We start from the raw sequence: 23,166 nt of genomic DNA, 5'->3' as shown, positions 1-23,166 counted from the left end.
AGTATACGAAGAAATCGGCAATGCATGATGCTTTGCTCTACACGTTTGTCCTCTGCCTTCGAGTGGATACTGTGATCTTCAATACATTAAGACGGTACACTTTGATTGTTGCTACCTTAGAGCTAGCTTAAAATGTAAACCCATTACTTTCAAAGGCTTACGTGCGCAAGAACTGGTCGTGCAGTTGAAACATGTTGAACTTTGACCGCAGAGTGCACTGTAAATCATAGTTTTTTTGCACTGAGCCCAGCAGTAACCACAAAAAACGTCTTTAGAACATTACCTCAACCAAGAGCAACCTAGCGGTGAGCGCAGGGCATGCCATGTGAATGTGATCAGGCCTTATTGCTCAGCACAGTGGCAGACCTGACTTTGCTGGTGCAAGCCATTGAAAGTAATGGGTTTCATAGCACACGCCCTGTGCAATGTGATCAGGCCTTAAAAGTGCTATGAGATCCTGAATGATGTTACTTCTGTTGACGTTCCACATAAACAAACAAAACATACTTATACTTTAACTATACTTTCCGATGCATGCTACTAAATCAAGTTTTCTCACTGCCCCCAACCCATATGTGCATGCTCACTTACCCCCAACCCCTCCCCTAAACATCTTGTTGATGTTTGGCTGAAATATGGTTTGTTATAATTACACAGCCTGTGCCCTAGTGTTTGTTTGACGTTTTACAGCCCCTGTGTTGTCTCCAGATTTTTTCACAATGTATTTAGGGAGCAGGCAGCAAGCTGATCAAAGGGAGATGTCTATGATTTGAGACAAAAATCAAATTGCTCTAAAAACCATGCAAGATCTCATAGTGCACCTTTAAAGCATGTGCTCCCAAGGGCTGTCGAGTGCCATTACAGGGTGAAACGCCAAATTACTCGATGTCGGCAGTAGGCCGATTCTAAATGCATGCAGAACATTGTGGTGAACATTACAGTATGGCATTTGGTGCTTATGCAGATACCGCAGGAATGAGCCTATGCATCTTCAGTTTTAATTTGATTTAATTTGAAGTCATAATCCCATAGCCTACTTTGTTCGAATCTGTCGATTTCTTTCCAACTTGACCGAAAGTCATTCATACATTTACACAGATGCATGCACTATTGTTGGGCAGCATATAGTATACTTTTGTCTCTGATTCGTTCGTAATGTAGGCTGGTATTGTTATGCCAGTCTCTCTACTGTATTTGAAACTGCAGGCGTCAGTTTACAACTTCATAGCGTTGATAAACTGATGCCACTGAAACTTTCTTCTTAACACTGAGTTTTTAAATGATGAATCTACAAACCTCAGGCACATCTTGACTGTTTATAAACAAACCTCAAAGCAAAGGTGAAATTGCATTAAGTAATTTCTTTTTTAGGATATGTGATGACTCATTTTACTGTAGGCCGTTCGTCATTCAGATGCAATCTACCTCAAAAGATGCAACAAAAGATAATGACATAATGAAATTAAATTACACAAACCACTAGGTTCCACTGAATTTATGCTGTGATGAGTGTCTCCTCCATGGAAGCATTCGCTCAGCAGACAGTTGGAGGAAGTGCTTGGGTTTATGTATTTGCAATGGTCTGAAATTCATGAAAAGAATGTTATTTATTTAAACTCCCTAAAAATAAAAACAAAGTGTGATAGTCATCTGCATGTACATTAACAATGACTGTACAAGCAGGTTTGGTGTAAAGTCCAACATGTATTTTAAATAAGGATGGTTTGGTGGTTTTCAAGAGGTCTTAATGGGTGTGACAACAGAGGATATGGACATCGATAGGATAGAGGTAGAGATAGGGTAGAGGGATTCAGACTAAATCAGGATGGAGGGATTCAGACTGAATCAGGATGGAGGGTGGATGATGGGGGTTGCTGTCCTCTGACCTGGTTTTCAGTTCCTGCTCGTATTTCTCCAGCTGAGTCCAGAAACCTGGGTTTGGCTCCACCACTGAACGGGCATTTTTCACAGTCTATAATCATAAGTGGGGGAGAAAGATGCCATTACAAGTCAGATACCTCCACAGAAACACACCACATTGTGGCGGTGTTGGACAGTATTGGGCATAGAATTAAGCAAATACATTGCATGGGGCATATGAACAAGTGTATTTTGACAGATACTGTAAACATTGCAGTGTATCTGATCTACAAAACAGCACGCTCCCTACCTGAAAGGCCTCTGTTAAGGACAGGCCCTGATGCTTCATTAGGTATGCCACACAGATGGTTGCAGAGCGGCTGCGGCCATTCTTACAGTACACAACGCTGTGTCCGCCCCGTTTGGCTTCCTTGGCTATGGCATCCGCACAGTGATCAAAGTGCTGGTAGAGGTCCTCATTGGGGTCATCATAAACAGGGATCCGGAGCGTGTTGGCACGGCCAGTGGGGAAGGGCTGCTGCTTAGAGACGTTGATGCAGAGGGTGACTGCCTCCTGCTGGATTAGCTCAGGACTGCATGCTGATCGTGCGTTGCTGATGAGCAGGGAGTCTGTGACCTTACACAGCTGCAGCATCTCTTTCTTCCTCTCTCTCTCTCACTAAATATGGGTCACAAAATTATGAAATACCAAATATCACGGCCATTTAAACTCATCTAGTTTTTCTCTCACACATCCTTTCTCTCTCTCTCTCTCTCTGTGTGTGTATCTCAAACAGCCTATGAGCATATTGCAGTGCGTTTCTGAACTGCTTCCTATCACTTTCAAAAACAGAAATTGATAAGCAACTGATAAATACATGCAAAAACATACGTCCTCAGAGGACTGTGACTTGAGAGCTCTTCTGCATGGCTCCACGGCAGGCTATATTTACAGCAAAGGCTTAGTGCATGGTCTACACAGAGGCTCCTTCTGGGTCCTAATGCTCAGTCTTGGTTGTTTGGTGCAGCAAGTGTGAGACTGAATGAGCACAGTATGACTCTAGCCATAGGCTACTGTCTGGAATAGCCTATACACTGAATAACGAGTAGGTAGGCTCTGCCTATACAAAAGATGAGGAGCATTGGGGCTGACATTGGAGCACACAACAACAACCATGGACCAATGCAAGGTGTGAGTGAGTTCAAATGGGAATTTAATTTAGAGACAAATCAAATGTGTTGTGTAAGTTTGAAAAGATCTGACCTGATATGTCAACTTCTCTATTTGTTGAAGGGGGAAATGGCATTCTTCTTGTCATGGACCTGCTGCCGTTAGTTGTTCTTTTACTGTCTATGGTTGTTGCCCACTGATTTCTCTCTGGCTCTAGATCCTCCCACTTCTATTTTAGCCTTCTTCTAACTCCTCCCATCACATGGCCTGTAAATGCGCACATGAGCTTTAGATTTAAATAAAATCTTGACATTGGTTGCTGTATTGGAATTTGCAATGTAACATTTAAGCAGGTGGTTTGGAAAGCTAAACACTTATTTATTTATTAATTTACTTACTCAATTTCAAACGGCCAATCTATCAGCTGAAGAGGACCCACATGTAATTAATTATAAGTAGACTAAATATATCAATATAATGTTGCATCTCTGTGATTGTGGAATCTTGTGGAAGCATATCGGTGTGTTGGAAATTGCTGAAATAAAATACTTACTATTTCTCTGAACACAGTGACGTTGTTTCTCCCGCCGTATACGTAATGATGTCACAGCAAGAAGATGCTGGATAGCCTCGAGTCGGAGGCCATGGGCAACTAGCAATAGCGAAAATGTCTAAGTGGCACAATTAGGGAGATTTGTCAGATAAACTCTTGCAGGGAGCGAGAATATTTTCATCTCCTCAAGGAAGAGTTGTGTTAAACTGTAGATAGACACAACACTGGATATTGTAGGTGAGTTCGTCAAACCCGAGTTGGCTAGCTAATATTAGCTAACGTTAGTTGGAGAGAAGATGAGTCGGATGGGGCGCCATTTAAACGTGTTGCGGGGAAACATGCTGAATCTCTTGAGAATAGTAGCTTTGTTCTTGCACATGTCGAATAAATAAATCTCCTGATGCATTATGTTACACCCAAAACGACTGTTTCAACCTTGTACCGTCAAGTAGTGCGTGTTCTCTGTGCTTCAAAGCTATTTAGCTTGCTAGCTTTTAGCAAGCTAGTTAGCTAAACATCGATAGTTAGCCATTGTGATTAGCACTGCAACCGAAACAGGAAATGATTCTGTCATCACGTTTGCTAAACTCCCGTTGGTCAAAGGTTTGGTTTAGCTTGAGGCCAGGTAGTGTTTTATCGATGTTTGAGTATATCCTGGGAGCAATCTTCCATCACCGCCACACTGAAAGCACTGTTGAGATAGTTGGGGCGTTTATGTGTGATATAAATTTTACAGTAGAAGTTAACGTTAGCTGCTATCGGCTTCAGAGGTCTGTGACGTTTATGTTAGCAAAACTAACGTTATGCTAACGCGTGTTTGCCCAAACCATTGCGATTGGGACATTTCTCAAACCAAGCCATATAAGTTCGACATCGCCATTGTTTAAAACTTAAAACATCCCCATGATATATCGGTTACTGTAGGGTTTGTGTGGACTATTTGCCTTTTGTCTTAATAGTTAACTTAACCGCCTAGCTACAACCACACATTTACCCTTCTCTCATTGTAAGCTTACCTGTTTATGTATACTTGAATGCTTAAACGTCTGTATTTGACCTGTTTGCCATCTAAATGACAAACGAACTGATCAGTCAAATGTGCATGAATCACCATGGTCACGGTGTATTTACATTAGTATGCAAGCTACCTTTCCTTGTGTCCCCATTTATATCTGTGTAAAGGCAGCCATACCATCTTTCTCAGTGGTTGGGCATGCTTGAACACTTGCAAGTGGGCTATTCCAATATTTATGCATCATGAGAACTGTCCGTGATCGCTAAAATATGTTCTGCTATGCATTGTGTTATGGTATTGCAGTTCTGTTTAGAGCACAGCATTGAGGGCATTGGTTTTGAGATTGACTGACCACTATGTTGCTGTGGGTGGGAGTCCATATGCTGCCTTTTCAGATGCTACATTTTACAGCTCAATTTTACTCAAATTCAGATTCATTTAAGTGGCCTACACATAGAGCAATACAACATCAAAATATGTATTCCTTAGGAATTCTTTAGGCGATTTTAGGCTGCGTTGGGCAAATTCCTTTGTTGTTAGTTGAAGTTCACCCAGTCACATCGGGCACTACTGTGTGATTTATTGAACTGCTGTGCTCACATATGTATGGACTATTAAACCATGAACTTTGGCTGTGTCTTTTTAGATATAGTGTTGCAGATATAATACTATTTCATTAGACCACTAGTTGATATTATTGAAGTGTGTCACCTAAGAAAGACAGCACATGAAAATATTTGTACAGAACACTATTAACCACGGTCATCACAGCTGTTTAGCAATGTATGTATTTGTTTAAACTGTTTACAGCAGAATGCTCACTCACAGCTTCCTCTCAACTTTCCCAGGTTTTCCAGACTCCAGTGGTCACCATGGCGACAGACATCGGTTCCCCGCCACGGTTCTTCCATATGCCTCGGTTTCAGCACCAGGCCCCGCGGCAGCTGTTCTACAAGCGGCCAGATTTTGCCCAGCAGCAGGCCATGCAGCAGCTGACGTTCGATGGCAAGCGTATGAGGAAGGCTGTCAACCGCAAGACCATCGACTACAACCCCTCTGTTATCAGATACCTTGAGGTATGTGCATGAAACTGTTTTCTGGGCAGGGACTTTCCTGGAAAAAGATATGTGTATTTAGGATATGAAGTGCATAATGTGCCGTGTAGTTTTGTCACCATGGGGGTCAGATGGGGGTCTGACGATGCTTTTAATTGTGGAACAAGAGGGCACCAGTGATCTTTCGTTAAACACCTTTTTCAATTTCTTCTGCAGAATCGGCTGTGGCAGCGTGACCATAGAGATTTCCGAGCAATTCAGCCCGATGCAGGTTGTTACAATGACGTGAGTACATATGCAACGTCTGATTTATGCTCATTTTGAGGCATCTTATTTGAAGTGACGAGCCATATTCTGATCGTATCATTTCCATAAAGTGCAAGCAGCATACTCCTCCCAAAGCTGTTCTCTGTGTATGACAAATAAGACTTTTACTTGAATGAAAGATAGTGATGTTTTTGTGTTGCCGTTGAGATTATCATTCATACTTTGGTGCTGCTTGCAAGTTTAGGAGGTGAATGGAAGACTACAGAGTATTGTTTCCCTTCCTGTAATCCTCAAGGTATATGACCTGTGTTGTTTTTCTGCAGCTCGTGCCCCCCATGGGTATGCTGAACAACCCAATGAACGCAGTCACTACAAAGTTTGTCAGAACCTCAACCAACAAAGTGAAATGCCCTGTCTTTGTTGTGCGGGTAAGGGATTATTTTTGCAATTTCCTGTATGTGGAGTGGCTTGTAACTGTAATATTTTACTATTTAGTGTTTGATCAAATGTGTTTGTGCTTTACATAATACATCTTTGCAGTGATAGAATGTGTGATTCCTCTGCATTTGGCATCTTATAGAGAAAACTATTAAACAAATTGATGAATTTTTCACTTTATTCTGCTGGCTAATCTCACTGACTCTGCTCCCTTTTTTCAGTGGACCCCTGAGGGCAGACGATTGGTCACTGGGGCCTCCAGTGGGGAGTTCACATTGTGGAACGGCCTCACCTTTAACTTTGAGACCATTTTACAGGTAAACTCTTTTCTGACGCTGTTTATGCAATGGCCCTGCTCATTTCAAATGAAACTGTTACGTTCTGTACCCACACAGACATCCTGTACTTTCTTTACCAGGCATGTAGTCATGTGGTTGAACTGTGTTCTCTCTCCCTCTCCCAGGCTCATGACACTCCCGTAAGGGCCATGACCTGGTCTCATAACGACATGTGGATGCTGACTGCAGACCACGGCGGCTACATCAAGTACTGGCAGTCCAACATGAACAACGTCAAGATGTTCCAGGCCCACAAGGAGGCGATTAGAGAGGCCAGGTCTATACCAAATCTACCATTTTCTGTAGTTAACCCAAGCCTGTTAGTGCCCCTGCAATGTCAGGGATTTGCCTGTAGGGGGCTCCCTTTGTTGCTCTTTGTTCTGGTGCACTCCCCCCTCTACTGCTGTTCTGTTTTCATGTCCTGGATTATTGACGGATGTATGTGTGTGCTGTCGCAACACTGCACTGATTTATCACCTGTGGCTCATGAGTTATTACCGTCATTATTATGTGTGTTCCTTTTTTCTCTACATAACTACTATGTACAGAAAAGGTTTATTTTTACCTTCTTTTTAAATAAAGAATTGACATCTATTTTTATAAAAGGTTTTGACAACACCTGAAAAAAGCACACAGGCAAGGATTGGCAGTCTTGATGATGGGGGCAAAACCCCTTCTTTATACAGAACGGTTTAAGGTGCTTGGAATTTTCTCTGAAAGGAGACAAATAGTTCCTTAGGTGCCTGAGGGACTCGTCTGCACTGTAGTTCTCACCTGAAGCTCAGGTTTTCAGTTCAGTTGAGACTGACACACCCCCAGAGCTGTCCCCCACTGCCCCAATGTCAGTGCCACACCTCAAGAGTTCCGCATTTCAAATAAAGTTTGGATCTTAAACTCTTGAAGTAAACAAATACAAATCCTGTCAGATAGTGTATTTAGTGTAACTGCATATGCCAGCACATATCTCAGTGGCACTCTTATGACAGGAACTACCCTTACGGTTTCATTCAATGTGTTTTAAATGTCATGTCCTACTAATGTGTGATCCGATTTCAGTTTTTTTATTTTTAAACAACAACCAAAATGCCCAAAGCTTCCTACATTGACATAAGAAGATGTATTAATAAGGGATAGTTTTAGGAAAAGTTGTTTTGCGCAAGGATATGTTGAGGCTAATACAGATGAAAGTGGATGCTAGTTTCACTTGCCTTATAAAGTTTTAATGGTGTTGGATCTTTGGAAAGCATTGATATGGAATGTGTGCTTCATTTGCGGATGGTACATACGTTATTTGGTTAGGCAGTGTCTCTTGTTCTTTGATTAGTTGATTGGTTGAGGACATCTGGTTATTTGGTTGGTTTAGCCTCATTGTGCTTCAGGTCTAGAGTTAACATGTAGTTCTGGTTGTGATATCTTATTCAGATTACATGGTAGATTCAGTTTTAGCCAAAGCCATACTGTTGACAAACAGTAGACATTAGTTTAAGGTCAGTGACAACTGTAAGGTGTTAAGGAGCAGATTCTGACCTCTTGGAGTCTTGAGGGCAGCTCGCTGCTTCTCCCTGACAGCAATGTTGGCAGAGAAGCCAGACTCGGGCACTTCCTCAGTCTTGGTGTGTTGAAGCTGCCAAGGCCTGCTTAGTCTTCCTGCAATGTTGATTTTCTTCCTGCTGTGTCTTCAGTTTCTCACCCACGGATAATAAATTTGCCACTTGCTCTGATGATGGAACTGTGCGCATCTGGGACTTTCTCCGCTGTCACGAAGAGAGGATTCTTAGAGGTATGTTTCTGTTAACCAATGGAGATGCACTGCACTTATTATGACACTGCCATATCACTCTCACTGCAATATCAATATCATGCTCTTGTGGATTCTTGGATTAATGGTTGCACTCGGGGTCACTCACAAGCAAAATTGAAGCACACTCACCCTCGCTTTCTACGTGTCCCCCACCCCCTAAAGAAAACAAAATAACCGCAGAGGGCAAAACACACATTCATGCCATTTTTTCATGAGTTCACTCGCATTGATCAAACAGGTTGGTCATTAGTACCAGTTTTTGTTTTTTACCATGTCATGAGCCATTTCCACTGAGCGAGGTTGTATAATTTGCACAAATGTTCAGATGTGTTTTACCCTTTACAATTTAATTAGATATCTCTGGATGATGCGTTCATGTCCTCTGAGTGTTACATTTAGCACTGCAGTAAATTATTGTAGTCAAGAATTTCTTGTTCTGTCCTTACCATTTGTAAACCCTGCCAACTTTGCAATAAGTATTAATACCAAATAAAGTACAACATAATAAAGGTTTTGATTTTACGTGATAGATATCCTCAATGAACGACAAATAAAAAAGAATGATTTCTGTTGCACCGTAAATCTATTGACAATTCAATGATTTCATTTTTAAGAATATTAAGCATTAAGGAGATATTACATTTTTATGTGTTTATCGCTTATGTGGTATTTGTTTATCTGCTTTGTGACATGTCCACACTCTTTGGTAGAAGCCCTTAGTTCTCTCTTTAAGACACTTTCTGCCAAAATTCCTTTCAAAATTACCCGCGAAAATAGAACACATATTTTATAATGTAGTGTCAATAATTGAGAGTTATAGTCAGGATATTGCCTCTTGGGTAAGCAAGTTGATTGCGCCTCTCAGTGCTGTACATCACAATAGTATCAATGTCTTATTTTCAGGTGTATTTATTTCTCTGTGCAATATGCAGTGTGAAAAACTACACTTTTGATACTCCCCCCTAGGTTAAAAAACCTCTATATGGGTTTAATTACATGTATGTGGTGCTTCCTTCCTGGCACTACCCAGCTTTATTTGAATTGAGCTAGTTAATTGGCCTGGCCTAACTGTTATTGGGGCCCTGTTTAATTTATAGGTAGTTAAATACCTCAAAAACTTAACTTAACCCCAAACAGTTTTCACTACCCCAAGTTTAAGGGGGGAAATTACCTTGTATCTTATACTGCAATTTATTGTTGATTCTTCATTCACATTTCAATTTAAAGAATTATCAATACGTCATTGCGCCTGCATTGCCTGTGTTTTAGAGCTATTCTTCAAGGATTAGCTTGTAGCTCGTGAAAATGGCTTTATCTCTGGAGATGTATCTTTAAAACACAAACTAAAATAAACACCCTTTTTTGGCTTGAAACAAATCAGTCCATTGAATGTCGGAGTTAGTGTAATTGTTGTACACACGCTAACCTCTTCAAGCACAGTTTCAGCTAGTTTTGAAAAACAGCGCCCCCTTTCTGTCATAGAAAAAGACTGCCTAGAGCTAGTTAATCCATTCCGCCGTGTCGTTGCTGGGTGTTCTAAGACCGTTCTGGGCGTCACTGCCTAGCTTGTTCAGATACAGCACAAGAGCGGTCTTGGTTTCTGGTTAGGGAAAGACTGAGTGTGTGAATGACCTGCAAAGTAACTACTATGCATTTGTCTGCTTTCGCTAACTGTTAATGGTTAACAATTAGTCAACTTCCTGCGTAGAAGTCTATAACATGACATTTTCGTGAAATTTATGGGACACAACAATTTATTGCAGGAGTCAGTGTTATCTTCCCTTTAGTTTAACATTTTCTTTACTTCACTTCCCAGAAGTTCAAATCATTTACCTGTAGTATATTTATGCCCGCATGTCCGCATTGTCCTATTGCAAATTGGTCTCGACACAAATATTTAGGTGGTTAGTGCTTGACTAAATGCTAAATATACCATATGGTTTCTTTTTTGTGCATATACCATGGATGCACATGGATTTGTTTTCTTACTAGTATCATTGAGAGGTTCAATCATATTGTTGTCTAAAGTGCAGAGTAGATGTGTAATATGAAGTCCACATATGCATAAGCTCTTGATTGCATATCTTGTTTGGCTAGCTGCCTGCACTTAGATTACAGATTTAAATTCTGCTGTGGTGGCCTTTTTGAATATTGCCAGTTAAACTTGCTGGCAATGGCCGACAAAATGCTGACAAAAAGTTTTGCAGCCCAAAATCTAGTACCTTCATCTGATTTTCTTTGTAGGTTTTTATTCACACACACACATTCACAGACACACACACACACACACACACACGTTCAGAGAGAGAGAGAGAGAGAGGACTGTGTAGAAGTCTAAGCCACCATTAGGTTGTTGTTTTGACAGAGGTATGATGGCCACTGTTTATTTATCATTTACTTTATTAGAATACAACGTATAGGAAGAGTGGTCATTGTAACACTGATAAAGCTACAAATTCATTGCCTCAAACTTGAATGGAACCAGAGCAAAAACTACATTTTTGGTGAATGTTTTCTGATTGATGTTTCTTATATACTGTATTTTCTCATTCAACATACATATACATTTAAAATAATAATAATACATGCGCACACATGTGCTGTATATGAATGCATGGCTTAACTGTTGTTTGTGAAGTGTTGATGTTGCCTCATATTAAGTGGTTGTTGCAGAAATGGATTCAATTGCTAAACAGATTTCAGTCCAACCTGATAATGCTATTCAGAGAACATCTGAGAACAGTCACTAAATGTGCTGCAGTGACCAGTTTTTTTTTTAAAATGTTTCACTGAATCAGTCACACCTGCATAGCTGTTAATTTAAGTGAAATAGGCCTGTAGGAACATGCCGATTCTGTTCAGTTACTGTGCAACTCATGAATGGTCATTCATTCCAGAACCAATGTGGCCACACACTTCAGCCGTTAAGTCATGTCAGATGAGTAGAGTATCACTCCTTTAGAAATGAGCACAATTGCTGTATGCCCTGCATGCGCGCTCACACACACTCAGAGAGAGAGAGAGAGAGAAAAGGAGAGCTGTATCATTGTTACCTGGAATACTGAAAAAGAATGTAAAGCTCAAATGAATTGTTTAAGACTGTATTGTCTTGTAGGACTGACCATTCCTAGTCTACTTTTTGGTATGCACATGGAAAATAGAATTTCCTGACTGAATAATGCTTATGTAGATCATTACAGGCATAGTCATGGCATTTAGATTATTACAGGCATAGCCAGTTTCTTTGTACAATTGTGAAATGTTCACGTAAGAAAACATTTTGCCTGGCCTCAAAAGAGCACCAGTGTGGAATTTCCTACAATTTTTTTACTACTCTTTGGCAGCTGGCATACTGTCCTCTTCTTGAGGACTGCAACATATATACAATGATTTCAGATCATTTTAGAGCTATTCTTTTCATAGTCATTAGTATCATTGAAACAATCAGTCAAGACTTCAAGAAAATGGATGATTAAATTGAGGTGTACATGATGAAAGTTGCAACAATCAGTATGACTTATTTTTTAAAGATGTTTATTAACCACAAAACACTGGGTTCATCAGAGATTCTGAGAGATCTGTATTGATAAAGATGAAACACAGGCGAAAAGTGTCTGGCTTTTGGCACAACATTAGATGCTAGTAGAAAATATATATTCTGGTTATAATCTGGTCTGGTTTATATTACAGCATGGTACAGAAGCTCTTAAAATTGACTTCAGCAGGTGAATTAGGCCAGTGGGGCATAGGGGCCACAGCTGTGAAATGCAGTTGGGCAGCTTTTCGTTTCGACGCCTACCGAAAAAAAATTCAGTGTTAGTAACTAACAGCACTTTTGGGTGGTTTTGCTGCCTCTTGGAAAATTCTGAAGTGTTTTCTTTTAGGATTGGCTTACTCGTAAAGACATTTTTTTCAAACACTTTGAGCACCTCAGTAATGTTTCCTTGCCTCATATTCATTTTTAAGACTGGCATATGAGAGTCCCTCACTAACTGCCGTCATCTGTCATGCAAATGTTTGCAGCTGTCTCAGACATAAAAACTGGCCATTTTTACATGACAGCCAGTCCACATCTTGTCCACTTGTAGTAATTATGAATAAAACTGATCCACTCTATTCTAAAATCTATTTTTAAGTATGCAATGATACGCATAAACGAAAATCAGTTTTATTTGTCAGGATTGATAGTGACACATCAGCTTTTTCCCAGTATGTCAGGGTTATTGTTATTTTCTTTGCCAGTCCACATCACCCTCTGTCATGTATGCACACGCCCACACACACTCACTTGTGATTGATGGTGTATTGATCCCTGGGGAAATTTTGGAGCAATATGCACTAATGTGTACATACGTTAACAAATACAGGGATGTTCTGTCACAGCATACTTTTGTACTGTTGTGACGCATACAGTATTGGCTTGGTATGTGGTCTGAGACAACGGTGTATGTCGAAATGATCCTTACCCTCATGAGTTGGATGCAATGTAGATATTACATGAAAAATGTGCATCAGTAATATACTGGAAATGCTACCAATAATACAAGCTCAATTGTTAATTCTGTTTGCCAACAACAGAAGAGTGCACTGCTATCTGTGTTCTCTTCTCAGTGGGTTTTCTGTAACATTGGTCAGTGTTTGGGCTGTACTGGGCCTCTTTCCAATATAGACAGACAACTGCAGCATGTCTTCCTCTCTTGGTTCCCAGGTCACGGTGCAGATGTGAAGTGTGTGGACTGGCATCCCACCAAGGGCCTGGTGGTGTCCGGGAGCAAAGACAGCCAGCAGCCCATCAAATTCTGGGACCCAAAGACGGGACAGAGTTTGGCCACGCTGTAAGTTACTGTCACGGTCTACTGCAATTCCTCAGCTTGCCACAGCATTCAAGCATATGAGATGCCAGAGTAGAAGCAAGTAAAAACTGAATCATTAAAACAAAAGAGAGGATTTAATTTAGAAAATGTCTTGAAGCAGGAGGATTCAGAGTCAGTACAGAAGATGTAGCAGCCTCTGTGTGAAGCCATTTGTTAATTTAGACGTGTTTTTCCAGTCACGCCCACAAGAACACCGTGATGGAGGTGAAGTGGAACCAAAACGGCAACTGGTTGTTGACGGCGTCGCGTGACCACCTGTGCAAGCTTTTCGACATCCGGAACCTGAAGGAGGAGCTGCAGGTGTTCAGAGGCCACAAAAAAGAGGCCACAGGTATGCCTGTCTGGGGCCAGTGTGTGTTTTTGAGCTGCATTTTGTAGTTGTGCGACTCTGCTCATGAAAAGGTGTCCCAGTGTGCTATATTCTGTTCTTCTAATGTGTTTTTCTTGCTGTAGCTGTGGCCTGGCACCCTGTTCACGAGGGAATGTTTGCTAGTGGGGGCTCAGATGGATCCTTGCTCTTCTGGAATGCTGGGTAGGACTGCTATAAACACACACAAGCCCACTGCTATAAACACACAATTCACCTCATTATTCATCTTACAAAAACATTCCTCAGTCCTTCTCGTGTTGTTTTTGAATAGCTGAAGGTGTTCTTTTTATACTATTGTGTATTGCCTTGAGATAGCTGTTCAAAAACTGAATCTTGTTTGTGTGTTGCCAGGGTGGAGAAGGAAGTTGGTGGCATGGAGATGGCACATGAAGGCATGATCTGGAGTCTCGCTTGGCATCCACTCGGCCACATCTTGTGCTCTGGCTCCAACGACCACACAAGGTTAGTCCCAGAAGGTCTGCATAGAGGCACTCAGTCACTGAAGGCAGTGCCATCTGCTGCGCTGATAGGTAGTAGTGGTATCTACTAGTAATTCATCTTGAGTCGTTTTGGTAAACCACAAAAAGTGATGTAAAATTGACCTTGTCTCTTTTGTCTTCAGTAAATTTTGGACCAGAAATCGCCCAGGAGACAAAATGCGCGACCGGTACAATCTGAACCTATTACCAGGGATGTCAGAGGATGGCGTGGAGTACGGTGAGTGTGTTTGACAGAGCTACTCTACGGCTTAAGGTACATGGACAGTGGGTGGATGGTTGGCTAACCTGATTTCCGTTGGGTTTGCAGATGACAATGAGCCCAACAGTTTGGCTGCCATCCCTGGCATGGGAATCCCAGAGCAGCTGAAAGTGGCCATGGAGCAGGAGCAGACTAGTAAGCGCCGATGTCTTTGTCATTTCTCTCTGTCTGTGTTACTTTTTGTCTCTTATTTTAATGGCTCACTGCATCATTTCGTTAAGCATATACAGTAATTTCCCGTATATAAGCCGCAGGACAGTGTTTTATGATAGTTAAAAGAAACAAAACCATATTAACATGATATTCACTGCACCCCTGTATTAACCTCGTAGCTGAAGAAATTTTGCAAAATCAATGTATAAGCTGTGGCTAACAGTCGGGAAATTACGGTAATCACCTCTGACTTTCCTAGGGCTGCCAGTGCACAGCCATAGTCAGTCCAGACCTTGGACCATATACCATGTCCAGTCCTCCTGGAGCGTGGAGGCTAAGCTGCTGTTGTTTGCCATCCTCAGATAAAGAACCAGCAGCTGAGGCAGAGATGACCATCCCAGGGCTGGACTGGGGAATGGAGGACCTCATGCAGAAGGACCTGAAGAAAGTCCCACAGAAGAAAGTGCCCTACGCCAAACCCATCCCAGCCCAGTTCCAACAGGTACAGTGCCAGAACCCCCCCGACTCTCCCTAGGTGTGTTCAAGTTCACGAACATAGGCGAACGTTTGCGAACGTTCGCAAACAGTATTCCGTTAGCCTTGAGTTTTTGGCAAACGTTTGCTAATAATCGCAAACAGTCTGAGGAGGTGGTGCGCCGCGAACATACAGTGGAACTGGACGTAAGTTTGACGAACGCAACAATGCAATTACTGTTATAATGGAATGTTAACACCAAATCGTTTCAAATTTATCTGTTCAAAGAAAACATGTTCACAACGACGAACGTTCGCCACTGTTCGCCAAATTTGAACGCACCTCCTGTTTCTGTTTGGCTCTCTCTGTCTTCGCTGCGCTTGCTGCCGTTGCTCTGAGGTATGTCTCACACGCTCCCACACACTCTGCTCCCTGCCAGGCCTGGTCAGAGAACAAGGTGCCTGCCCTCCCCGCTCCGGAGATGCCCAAAGAAAGGAAGGATGAGAAGAAGGTAGATGGAAAAAAGAAGACCCAGGCAGAGATAGAGCAGGAAATGGCTGCTCTACAGTACACTAACCCAATGCTGCTGGAGGTGAGCAATTCTCCGGACACGCACACACAGCCACAATATTTCAATAAGCAACAAACATGAATCGTGTTGATTTTATACTCAACATTGAACATTGAATGCTTCACTGCCTGATTTATTTGACGTGTTTGTGATCATGATGGAAGCCCTTGGGTTCTAATGTGACTCCTCTTCCACCCTTCCTCCCAGCAACTGAAGATTGAGCGGATGGCTCAGCTACAGAACGAGCAGGGCATGCCTCCCCCTGGTGGTCAACCTGGGTCGATGCCCCCTTTCCCCGGCCAGGGAGGACCGATGCCACCACCTCCCCAAGGCTTTCCCCAGAACATGCCCCCGCAGCAGATGCCCCCACCCAACATGCCCCCGATGGGTCCAGGGGGGATGCAGGGCCCCTTCATGCCGCAGGGCCCCAACATGGGGCCTCCAGGGCCTCAGGGCCCTCCGCAGGGCATGATGGGACCTCCAGACTTTCATGGCCCCCAGGGCATGCAGAGGCACCCGGGGCCCCCCAGGAACATGGGCCCTCAGGGGCCCCACGGCATGCCTCCCGGCCCGCGGGGGATGCAGGGTCCTCCCCCCGGTGGGATGCAGGGCCCGCCAGGTGGCATGATGCCTCCACGGGGCATGGGGCCCCGAGACGGTCAGGGGCCGCCACAGGGAGGCATGATGCACCAGGACATGCGGGGCCCAGCGCCCCACGGCAACATGATGGGCGGCATGATGGGGCCTCCCATGGCCAGTCCCCCCAGGACTCACGGCAACATGCCCGGCCCGGGTATGGGCAACATGCATGGCATGGGCAACATGCAAGGACCCCCACCTGGGGGAATGCATGGACAGGGACCTCCGGGTCACATGCAGGGACCCCCTGGGAATATGCAGGGCCCTCCAGGGAACATGCAAGGACCTCCTGGAAACATGCAGGGCCCACCCCCATACATGCAGCAGGGTAAACCAGGACAGTTCAATCAGGTAATCAGTCATGGAAAAGGAAACCAGAGCCTCAAAGTAATTGCTATGTGTCGTCTTTATAGCAATTGCAGTCGTTGCTCTTCTTGGTTAATGTTACTTTTTTTTTATGTGTGTCTTGGTGTCTGATTATATAAATTGTTTTTTTCAGGGAGGACAGAACCCCGGTCCACAGCCGATGATGCATGGAATGTCACAGCAAGGACCCAATGGTAAAGACGGCTCCATGGAACTCCATGTCCTTCATTTTTGTCCTTTCTACCTTAGTCTGTCTAGACGTGTACCTGCTTGTACTGGACAAAAAGTAACCAGTTTGTCACTTCTTCTGTTTTTTTTCTATTGTTTGATCCCTTTCTCCCAAGGAGATGGTTCCCGGGGGCCTCCCAACCACCACTTAGGTCCGCCGCCTGATCGGCAGGGGCCAGGAGGCCCAGGGGGTCCAGGCCACGGCCCAGAGGGAGGCGGCCCGCCGTATTGGGGCGACAACAGGGAGGGCCGTCGTGGCCCACCCGAGTTCGAGGGCTCCGACGGTGGCTTCCACGGGCGCGGCGGGGACGAGGGTTGGAGGAGAGGGGGCTCCGAGTACCAGGGTGACCCCAGGAGTCACCGTGGAGGAGCCTCGGGGAACTGGGAGGGCCAGGAGAGGTACCAGCGCGACGGCGAGTTCAGAGGTCACGACAGGTAGCTGTATAACTATCTCCACTCGTAGGTCATGATGATTTGGAGTGTGTAACTGTCATCAAGGGGCCTGTGATCCTGTTGTGCTAACTCAGTCATAACTGATCATTTAAAACACCCAACCAGCTTCCTAATTTCCAGTTCCAGGCACAATTCAGTCCCCCTTCTTTCTTGTCGGCGTGTGAAGTTGTAAATGTTTTCTAAGCGGGTTGCGGCTGCTCTTGTGCACAGGTTCCGGCGGGGAGGACCAGGAGGCCCCCAGGGGCGCGGCAGCCGGAGCTTCCCTGAAGAGTACGGGGGCGAGGAGGGCTTCGAAGGCCAGGAGGACGTTGGCCAGGGCTGGGAGAGCCGGGGACGAGGTCGGCCACGAGGAGGAGGACCGCCCCGCGGAGGTCAGTCCACAAACACCACAAACTGCCCCCTAGATCCTCTCTGACCCTCACCTCCTGCACCCCCTCACTGGGGCGCCAGTAGTTCAGATGGGTTGAAATCCTGCAGGAAAGGGCTAGCATTGGCCCTTCTCCACTATGGGGCAAACCCCCAGTATCTGGGGCATGATTGAGGCCTCAGGTCGACCCTGGAGTAAGGCAGGGCCGAATCGGGGCTGAACCGAGGACTTTTGTAATGGAATACGATGCAACAATAAAACTACAGACAATTTAAAACAGTCCGGCAGCATTTGTTTAGGGATGCCTAGCAACAGAAGTGACTTATGTTTGTGAAGAAAAACAGATATATAAAAGCTTAGCAAAATAATTAAGGATACGGCTTCTTACAATTTTATGACTTGTTTATATGTCCTGTAATTAATTGTACTTATGCTCTGTAGTTGCTAAGCTCTGTTTAGAGTTTCTAGCATTGTTAGCTAATGTCCCTGATGTTACAGCTCCGGAAGCACCACACCGAGGCATCGGTGTTTAAGAACGGTGAAAAGTCACGGGCCAGCCCCTGGTCCTCAATGGAAAAGAGCCACAGGTGTCCTTGACACCAGCATCCGTGTCTTGACTCACGCCACAATAACCTTTTTAACTCCACTCCGCTCTCTCTTTATTTTTATTTTATATTTTTTATTTTGGTTCCCTCTCCTCCCCTCCCCTCTTAGCTCCTTTCTGTACCTTTTGCATGTTTGCTTGCCTTCAGTGGCCCCGGAGTGTAGCGGCACATTCTTAACGGGTCATCTTTCTTCTCAGGAGGTGGAAGGAAGGGCTTGCTCCCCACCCCTGACGAGTATCCCCCTCACTATGAGGGAGGAAGAAACCAAGAGGGCTGGGAAGGGGGTAGAGACCCAGGTAAACCTAAACGCTAAGGGCTTTGTGCTGTGTGCCATAGTGTGAGTGCTGAAGACGGCTAAGTTTTCCTTTTTGGGGAGGGCGGGTAGTGTAGCGATGATGTAGGGGAGTGTTGTTGATGCATAGATAAGGTAGCGTAGATAAGGCTAGTTAAGAAAGGGTGTTGGTTAAGATAGGCCTGTTTCATATAGTTTGTGCTTGTGCAGGTGCTTTTTACTGAGACACAGGGATCACCCTGGGAGTATGGAGTGCTCTGCTCTCCACCTGTGTGTACTGAAGTTGCTCCTTGTGTTGCATTGCTTTTTTTGGCTACCAAGCCCAAATTGAAAACCATCTTGTGTGTGTGTTCCGGCTGGATGTGCGTGCGTCTGTATTTACCTGCGTGCGTGCGTGCGTGTGTGTGTGTGCGCGTGTACATGTTCATGTAGGTCATGAGGGCTACAGAGATGGACCACGACAGGATCACCACGACAACCCGTCGCCTGCTGGCCGAGAGCGCTCGTCTTCTCTGCAGGGCATGGACATGGCGTCCCTGCCGCCACGAAAGCGTCCGTGGCACGACGGCCCGGGCTCCAACGAGCAGGACTCTCCCGGGGCCGGGCCAGAGGACCGAGGAGCAGGTGAGGGAGACGCACCCCCACATGAACGTTCCTCTTCCAACCGGCTGCCCCGACTGCAATCCCACTTTATCCTCAATGTAGTCTAGCTCATATGTTGTGGGGGGCTTAAAATATTGGCACAATGTTAATGAAGTCTTGTAATGGCTTCCAAAAAAAGGCCTTTTTAAGAATGCAATAGTCCCTTCCAGAAGTCCCGCCCTCTGTAGTTACTGTTGCTAGGCCTGTCAAGCTTTCGCACCCGGGCACGTCTACTACATTGGAGGAGAACCGGGATTTTTTAATCAAATGTAATTTACAAAGACATCGTACCACACTGAAAGCTCATACTTTGTCACTAGCGACCTACATCTGTTCTCTGTCAAATACAGTTGCATTTTCAGCTCTGAACAAAACCGTTCATGAGTTATTTAAGCAAAAGTCGAATGTACGTGTTTTTTCGTTGGTTCCTCCTGGCCGGTACGAATGAAACAGGCGGGGGGCAAAACTAACATACAGTTTTAGCTATGTACTTCCAATAACATCAATATTTGACAACATAACATGTTGCCATGTCGCTTGCCTAGTTACGGGTTGCTAAGCCACGATTGGCCTGTGATGGTTTTCGGGCGTGGCTTTGGAAGGGTCACTTGGGATGGGGGGGGAAAAACCCCATAAAACTATTGTAATTGAACAAAAATATTTTACAGGTGCTGTTGTTTTAACAAAATCTGGAAAAAAGTGATATGTGACCCTGTAAAGCGGAACCAGTCGTTTCGGTAAAATTAATTAAATTAAGTTATTGTGCTCACGTGAACGGCCATAAACTAAGCTTTCCAACGATATGTATATCGAGGGTATTACACAAACTATCGCTAAGATAACAGCATCCAAAGTTGACATGGTTCTCCTGTCACGATATGCCAGAAGAGGAGAAATCACCCTTTTAAGCAGCGCGTGCACAACGGGAATGACAGCAAATGTGTTGAATCTTCGCCGGGTTTAACAGTCAAAACGTATGTTTTTCTGTGAAATGCGTTCACGATATGAAACTGTAGACTGTATACAGTCGAATGAGGCGAAAACGTGAAATTCAACATTTTAACCCGGAAGTTTGTTATTGTTGATTTTCTCAAAATAACGTTGTGCGCAAAACGACTGATTTCGCTATGAATGGTCACATATCTGTATTGGTGACTAACTTGCTGATTCTCCTGTCTCAGGTCGACCGCCCCCGCGAGAAGAGGGTGGCTACGGGCCCCCGGGGCGGGGGGGGCGAGGAGGCTGGGGCCGGGGAGGCGGCTCAGACCGGGGCGGAGGCGGCCCTGGCTCGGGACCAACCACACGCCGCGGGTCCATGCGGGGCGGCCGCGGCCGATAGGACCGCGAGCGAGAGCCCGGGGCCCCTGAGGACGGAGGAGCGGACGGCACTGAGAGGAGCCCGCAAGACTCCCAGCCACCACAGACGCCCGGGGCTCTGACCACGGGTAGGCCAAAGGGTGTTTATTGGACATGTGACGTTCCCCCCCTCCCCTGTCTCTGACCGGGCAACGTGAGGGGCGGGGCTCTAACTTTTCACTCTGGCCGGTTCCTCACGTGAGGTGGTGGGTGTGTCGGCCTGCTGGGCTCCTTGGGCCTGCTCGTGGTGACTGAATGAAGTGAAAAACTGAAGTCCACTGCTCTCTCCGGAGAGCAGTAGATGTCTGCCACAAACCTCTGGACAATGTGCACCCCTCACTCTAGCTGTTGGACTGATGGCTCCGTGCCCTTTTGTTTGTCTTTCTCTCTCTTTTTTCCCCCCTGTGTGTATGGGTTTTTTTCAGCTGGTTGGTTATGGATGAGTAAGCCTAAATGGTGTGGTGCTCTGATGTCGATCAGTCACATAATGGGTGCTTTCGTGTCAGAACTTTGTGTATGATGCAGAGCACGGCACAGCTCACGTGCCAGTCACTGTTCAACGTGCCCCCACCCCCCCGGCCGGTCTCGCCTGTGGTCAGAGGGCGCCGGCTGACCGGTACTCTAACCCAGCCACCCTCTCCCTGGACTGATGTGGACCCTTCAGACCTCCATCTCTGGCCAGAGCCATGTCCATCGGGAGGAGAAATTACTTCCAGGCTGAACATGAGATGAACATGCTGATAAATGGCCTCTAGCCACTCTTTCCCGGCTGTGGACTCTCCCGTCTGTTCAAATTTTCCTTTTTGTGTAAAATAATGGAACAAAATGATTCTGTAACATTACCAGGCCACTCATGAGAATCGAGGCTTGCTGGCTTTGTTTCTAAATGTACAGTTTGTCAAGAGATTGTCATCGTTCTGTCCTTTTTTTGTATGAGACTACAATAGAATTTGTGCAAAATTTGTATAAATTCATCAGTCTGGTTTTTTGTTGTGTGTATGTCACCAGATAAAATGGTAATGTTTCATCACTGCAAATAAGCCATCTGTTAGCTGCAAACACACTTGGAATATATAATCATGGCCCTCTGAGATGGAGTAAGAGGAGTCCACATTTGTACACCCCCTTATGTAGTGCATCCTTATGTGGGTAGCTACATGCAACAGCGCTACACTCTGGGGGCATGCCTGTGAGCCCCCATGTACATGCCCACAGTGCTGTAGCTGCCTGCTTGTGTTAGCTGCTGGTTCTAGCCATTTTTTGTTTGTTATTTTTTGTACAGACAGTACAAAACGGAGATCTATGCGAAAAATTGCCGGATTCCTCCTTTAACTCAATCGGTTAGGTGTTAAAAATGATTTTCCTCAGATCAGGTTGAGTCTTATAGAAGAAAAGTTGTGAAAAACATACTGATGTGAAGGTTTTGTATTTTGGGGCACAGGCCAGGGTCAAAGCTTTCAAAGCTGCACTAAAGAAGATTTGCTCTCGGGTGCACCGACATCAGTCTGTGGAAAGAGATCTCCAAATTCCTATAGCAAAGTGGCTGTTTTCCATTTGATTTTGGAACTGCTCTTACCCGAACACACAAAGTTGCTAGGTCGGTTATCGCCTATAGCGGGTAACACAGACAAGCTCAATGGTGTTTTATGCCCCCAACGGCACCTTCCAGGCAGCACACCCTAAAAGGCACTATCTCTACCCTATTCCTAACCCTAACCCCCTCAACCCTCATCCTACCCCTAAACTGAGGGGAGTAGTGCCTTGAAGGCAGCGCTGCCTGGAAGTCACCATTGAGGGCAAATAATACCAAAGACCCCCAGGGCTCTGGCAGAAGTGCTGTTTCTCATGTTATGAGGTTATGTGTCATCAAAATGATTTTGGAAATGTTTAGGTAAAAAAGCTCTTAAGGGTGCCTTTAATGACTTCAGAGACATTCCACGTGGCCACCCAAAGACTACAAAAAGGAGGACAAAGTCCAGCTGTCCTAATCAACTTGTGTTGCAGTGTAAGGTTGTTGGAAGATTGCACTTTTCTTCACATTTACAAAGGATGAGAACTTTGACCCAAAGATGAGGTAGACAGCAGTGGTGTATGATGAATGATAATCAAAAGAACTCATTATGTGAAGCCTGGTTTAACAGTGAATAAGGTGCTTTTCTAACCTCTTTGAGAGTGAAAACCTTTCTAGTGATGTCAGAGTTTGGTAAAGCAAGCAAGAAAAGTCATACGGGTAGGCTGGGTGAACCCTGCCTCACCTGCCGGCGAATTTGGATTTTGCCCAGCAGCTCAGGCTGGAAACCTGTACATCTATCTCCTCTGTTCCCCGCCAGAACATTTGGCTCCAATCACAAATTAGCTTATCCAAAAGATGCACCGGATCGTTGGTCTGATTGGTTGAAGGATTATCCAAGCATACAAAGCCATGATTTGAACGATGCCATTAGAGCTTGACAGTCCTGCCCCTTCTACGAGACAGAACGCCTCTCCTGCAATAGAAGTCAAGCACAGACTCCCCATA

At 44.8% G+C, this 23,166-nt stretch overlaps 2 protein-coding genes across 5 annotated transcripts; one reads left to right on the top strand and one right to left on the bottom strand.

Annotated features, from left to right (window-relative positions):
* Positions 1-780: 780 nt before the first annotated feature.
* On the bottom strand, positions 781-3,705 carry dusp28 (dual specificity phosphatase 28). 2 transcript variants are annotated; one of them, XM_062524792.1, is made up of 5 exons: positions 3,585-3,705; positions 3,125-3,298; positions 2,171-2,539; positions 1,887-1,972; positions 781-1,582 (listed from the first exon to the last, which is right to left on the bottom strand). In XM_062524792.1, the coding sequence occupies exons 3-5, from the start codon at positions 2,513-2,515 to the stop codon at positions 1,480-1,482; spliced, it is 534 nt and encodes a 177-aa protein (XP_062380776.1). In that variant the 5' UTR covers positions 2,516-2,539; positions 3,125-3,298; positions 3,585-3,705; the 3' UTR covers positions 781-1,479. The 2 variants fall into 2 exon arrangements, with proteins under 2 accessions (XP_062380776.1, XP_062380784.1); XM_062524800.1 differs by lacking the exon at positions 781-1,582 and having other exon boundaries at positions 1,589-1,972.
* On the top strand, positions 3,618-21,630 carry wdr33 (WD repeat domain 33). 3 transcript variants are annotated; one of them, XM_062524622.1, is made up of 22 exons: positions 3,618-3,821; positions 5,448-5,675; positions 5,871-5,939; positions 6,245-6,349; positions 6,581-6,676; positions 6,823-6,974; positions 8,380-8,477; positions 13,207-13,333; positions 13,549-13,703; positions 13,826-13,904; positions 14,094-14,204; positions 14,365-14,459; positions 14,550-14,636; positions 15,017-15,156; positions 15,569-15,721; positions 15,908-16,690; positions 16,839-16,899; positions 17,053-17,368; positions 17,597-17,757; positions 18,556-18,654; positions 19,083-19,274; positions 20,474-21,630. In XM_062524622.1, the coding sequence occupies exons 2-22, from the start codon at positions 5,472-5,474 to the stop codon at positions 20,629-20,631; spliced, it is 3,441 nt and encodes a 1,146-aa protein (XP_062380606.1). In that variant the 5' UTR covers positions 3,618-3,821; positions 5,448-5,471; the 3' UTR covers positions 20,632-21,630. The 3 variants fall into 3 exon arrangements, with proteins under 3 accessions (XP_062380606.1, XP_062380598.1, XP_062380613.1); XM_062524614.1 differs by having other exon boundaries at positions 17,050-17,368; XM_062524629.1 differs by lacking the exon at positions 18,556-18,654 and having other exon boundaries at positions 17,050-17,368.
* Positions 21,631-23,166: the final 1,536 nt, after the last annotated feature.

This window comes from Sardina pilchardus, chromosome 2 (assembly GCF_963854185.1).
Source record: "Sardina pilchardus chromosome 2, fSarPil1.1, whole genome shotgun sequence".
In the NCBI taxonomy this organism is placed as follows: domain Eukaryota; kingdom Metazoa; phylum Chordata; class Actinopteri; order Clupeiformes; family Clupeidae; genus Sardina; species Sardina pilchardus.
This window is presented reverse-complemented; position numbering and strand designations above follow the sequence as displayed.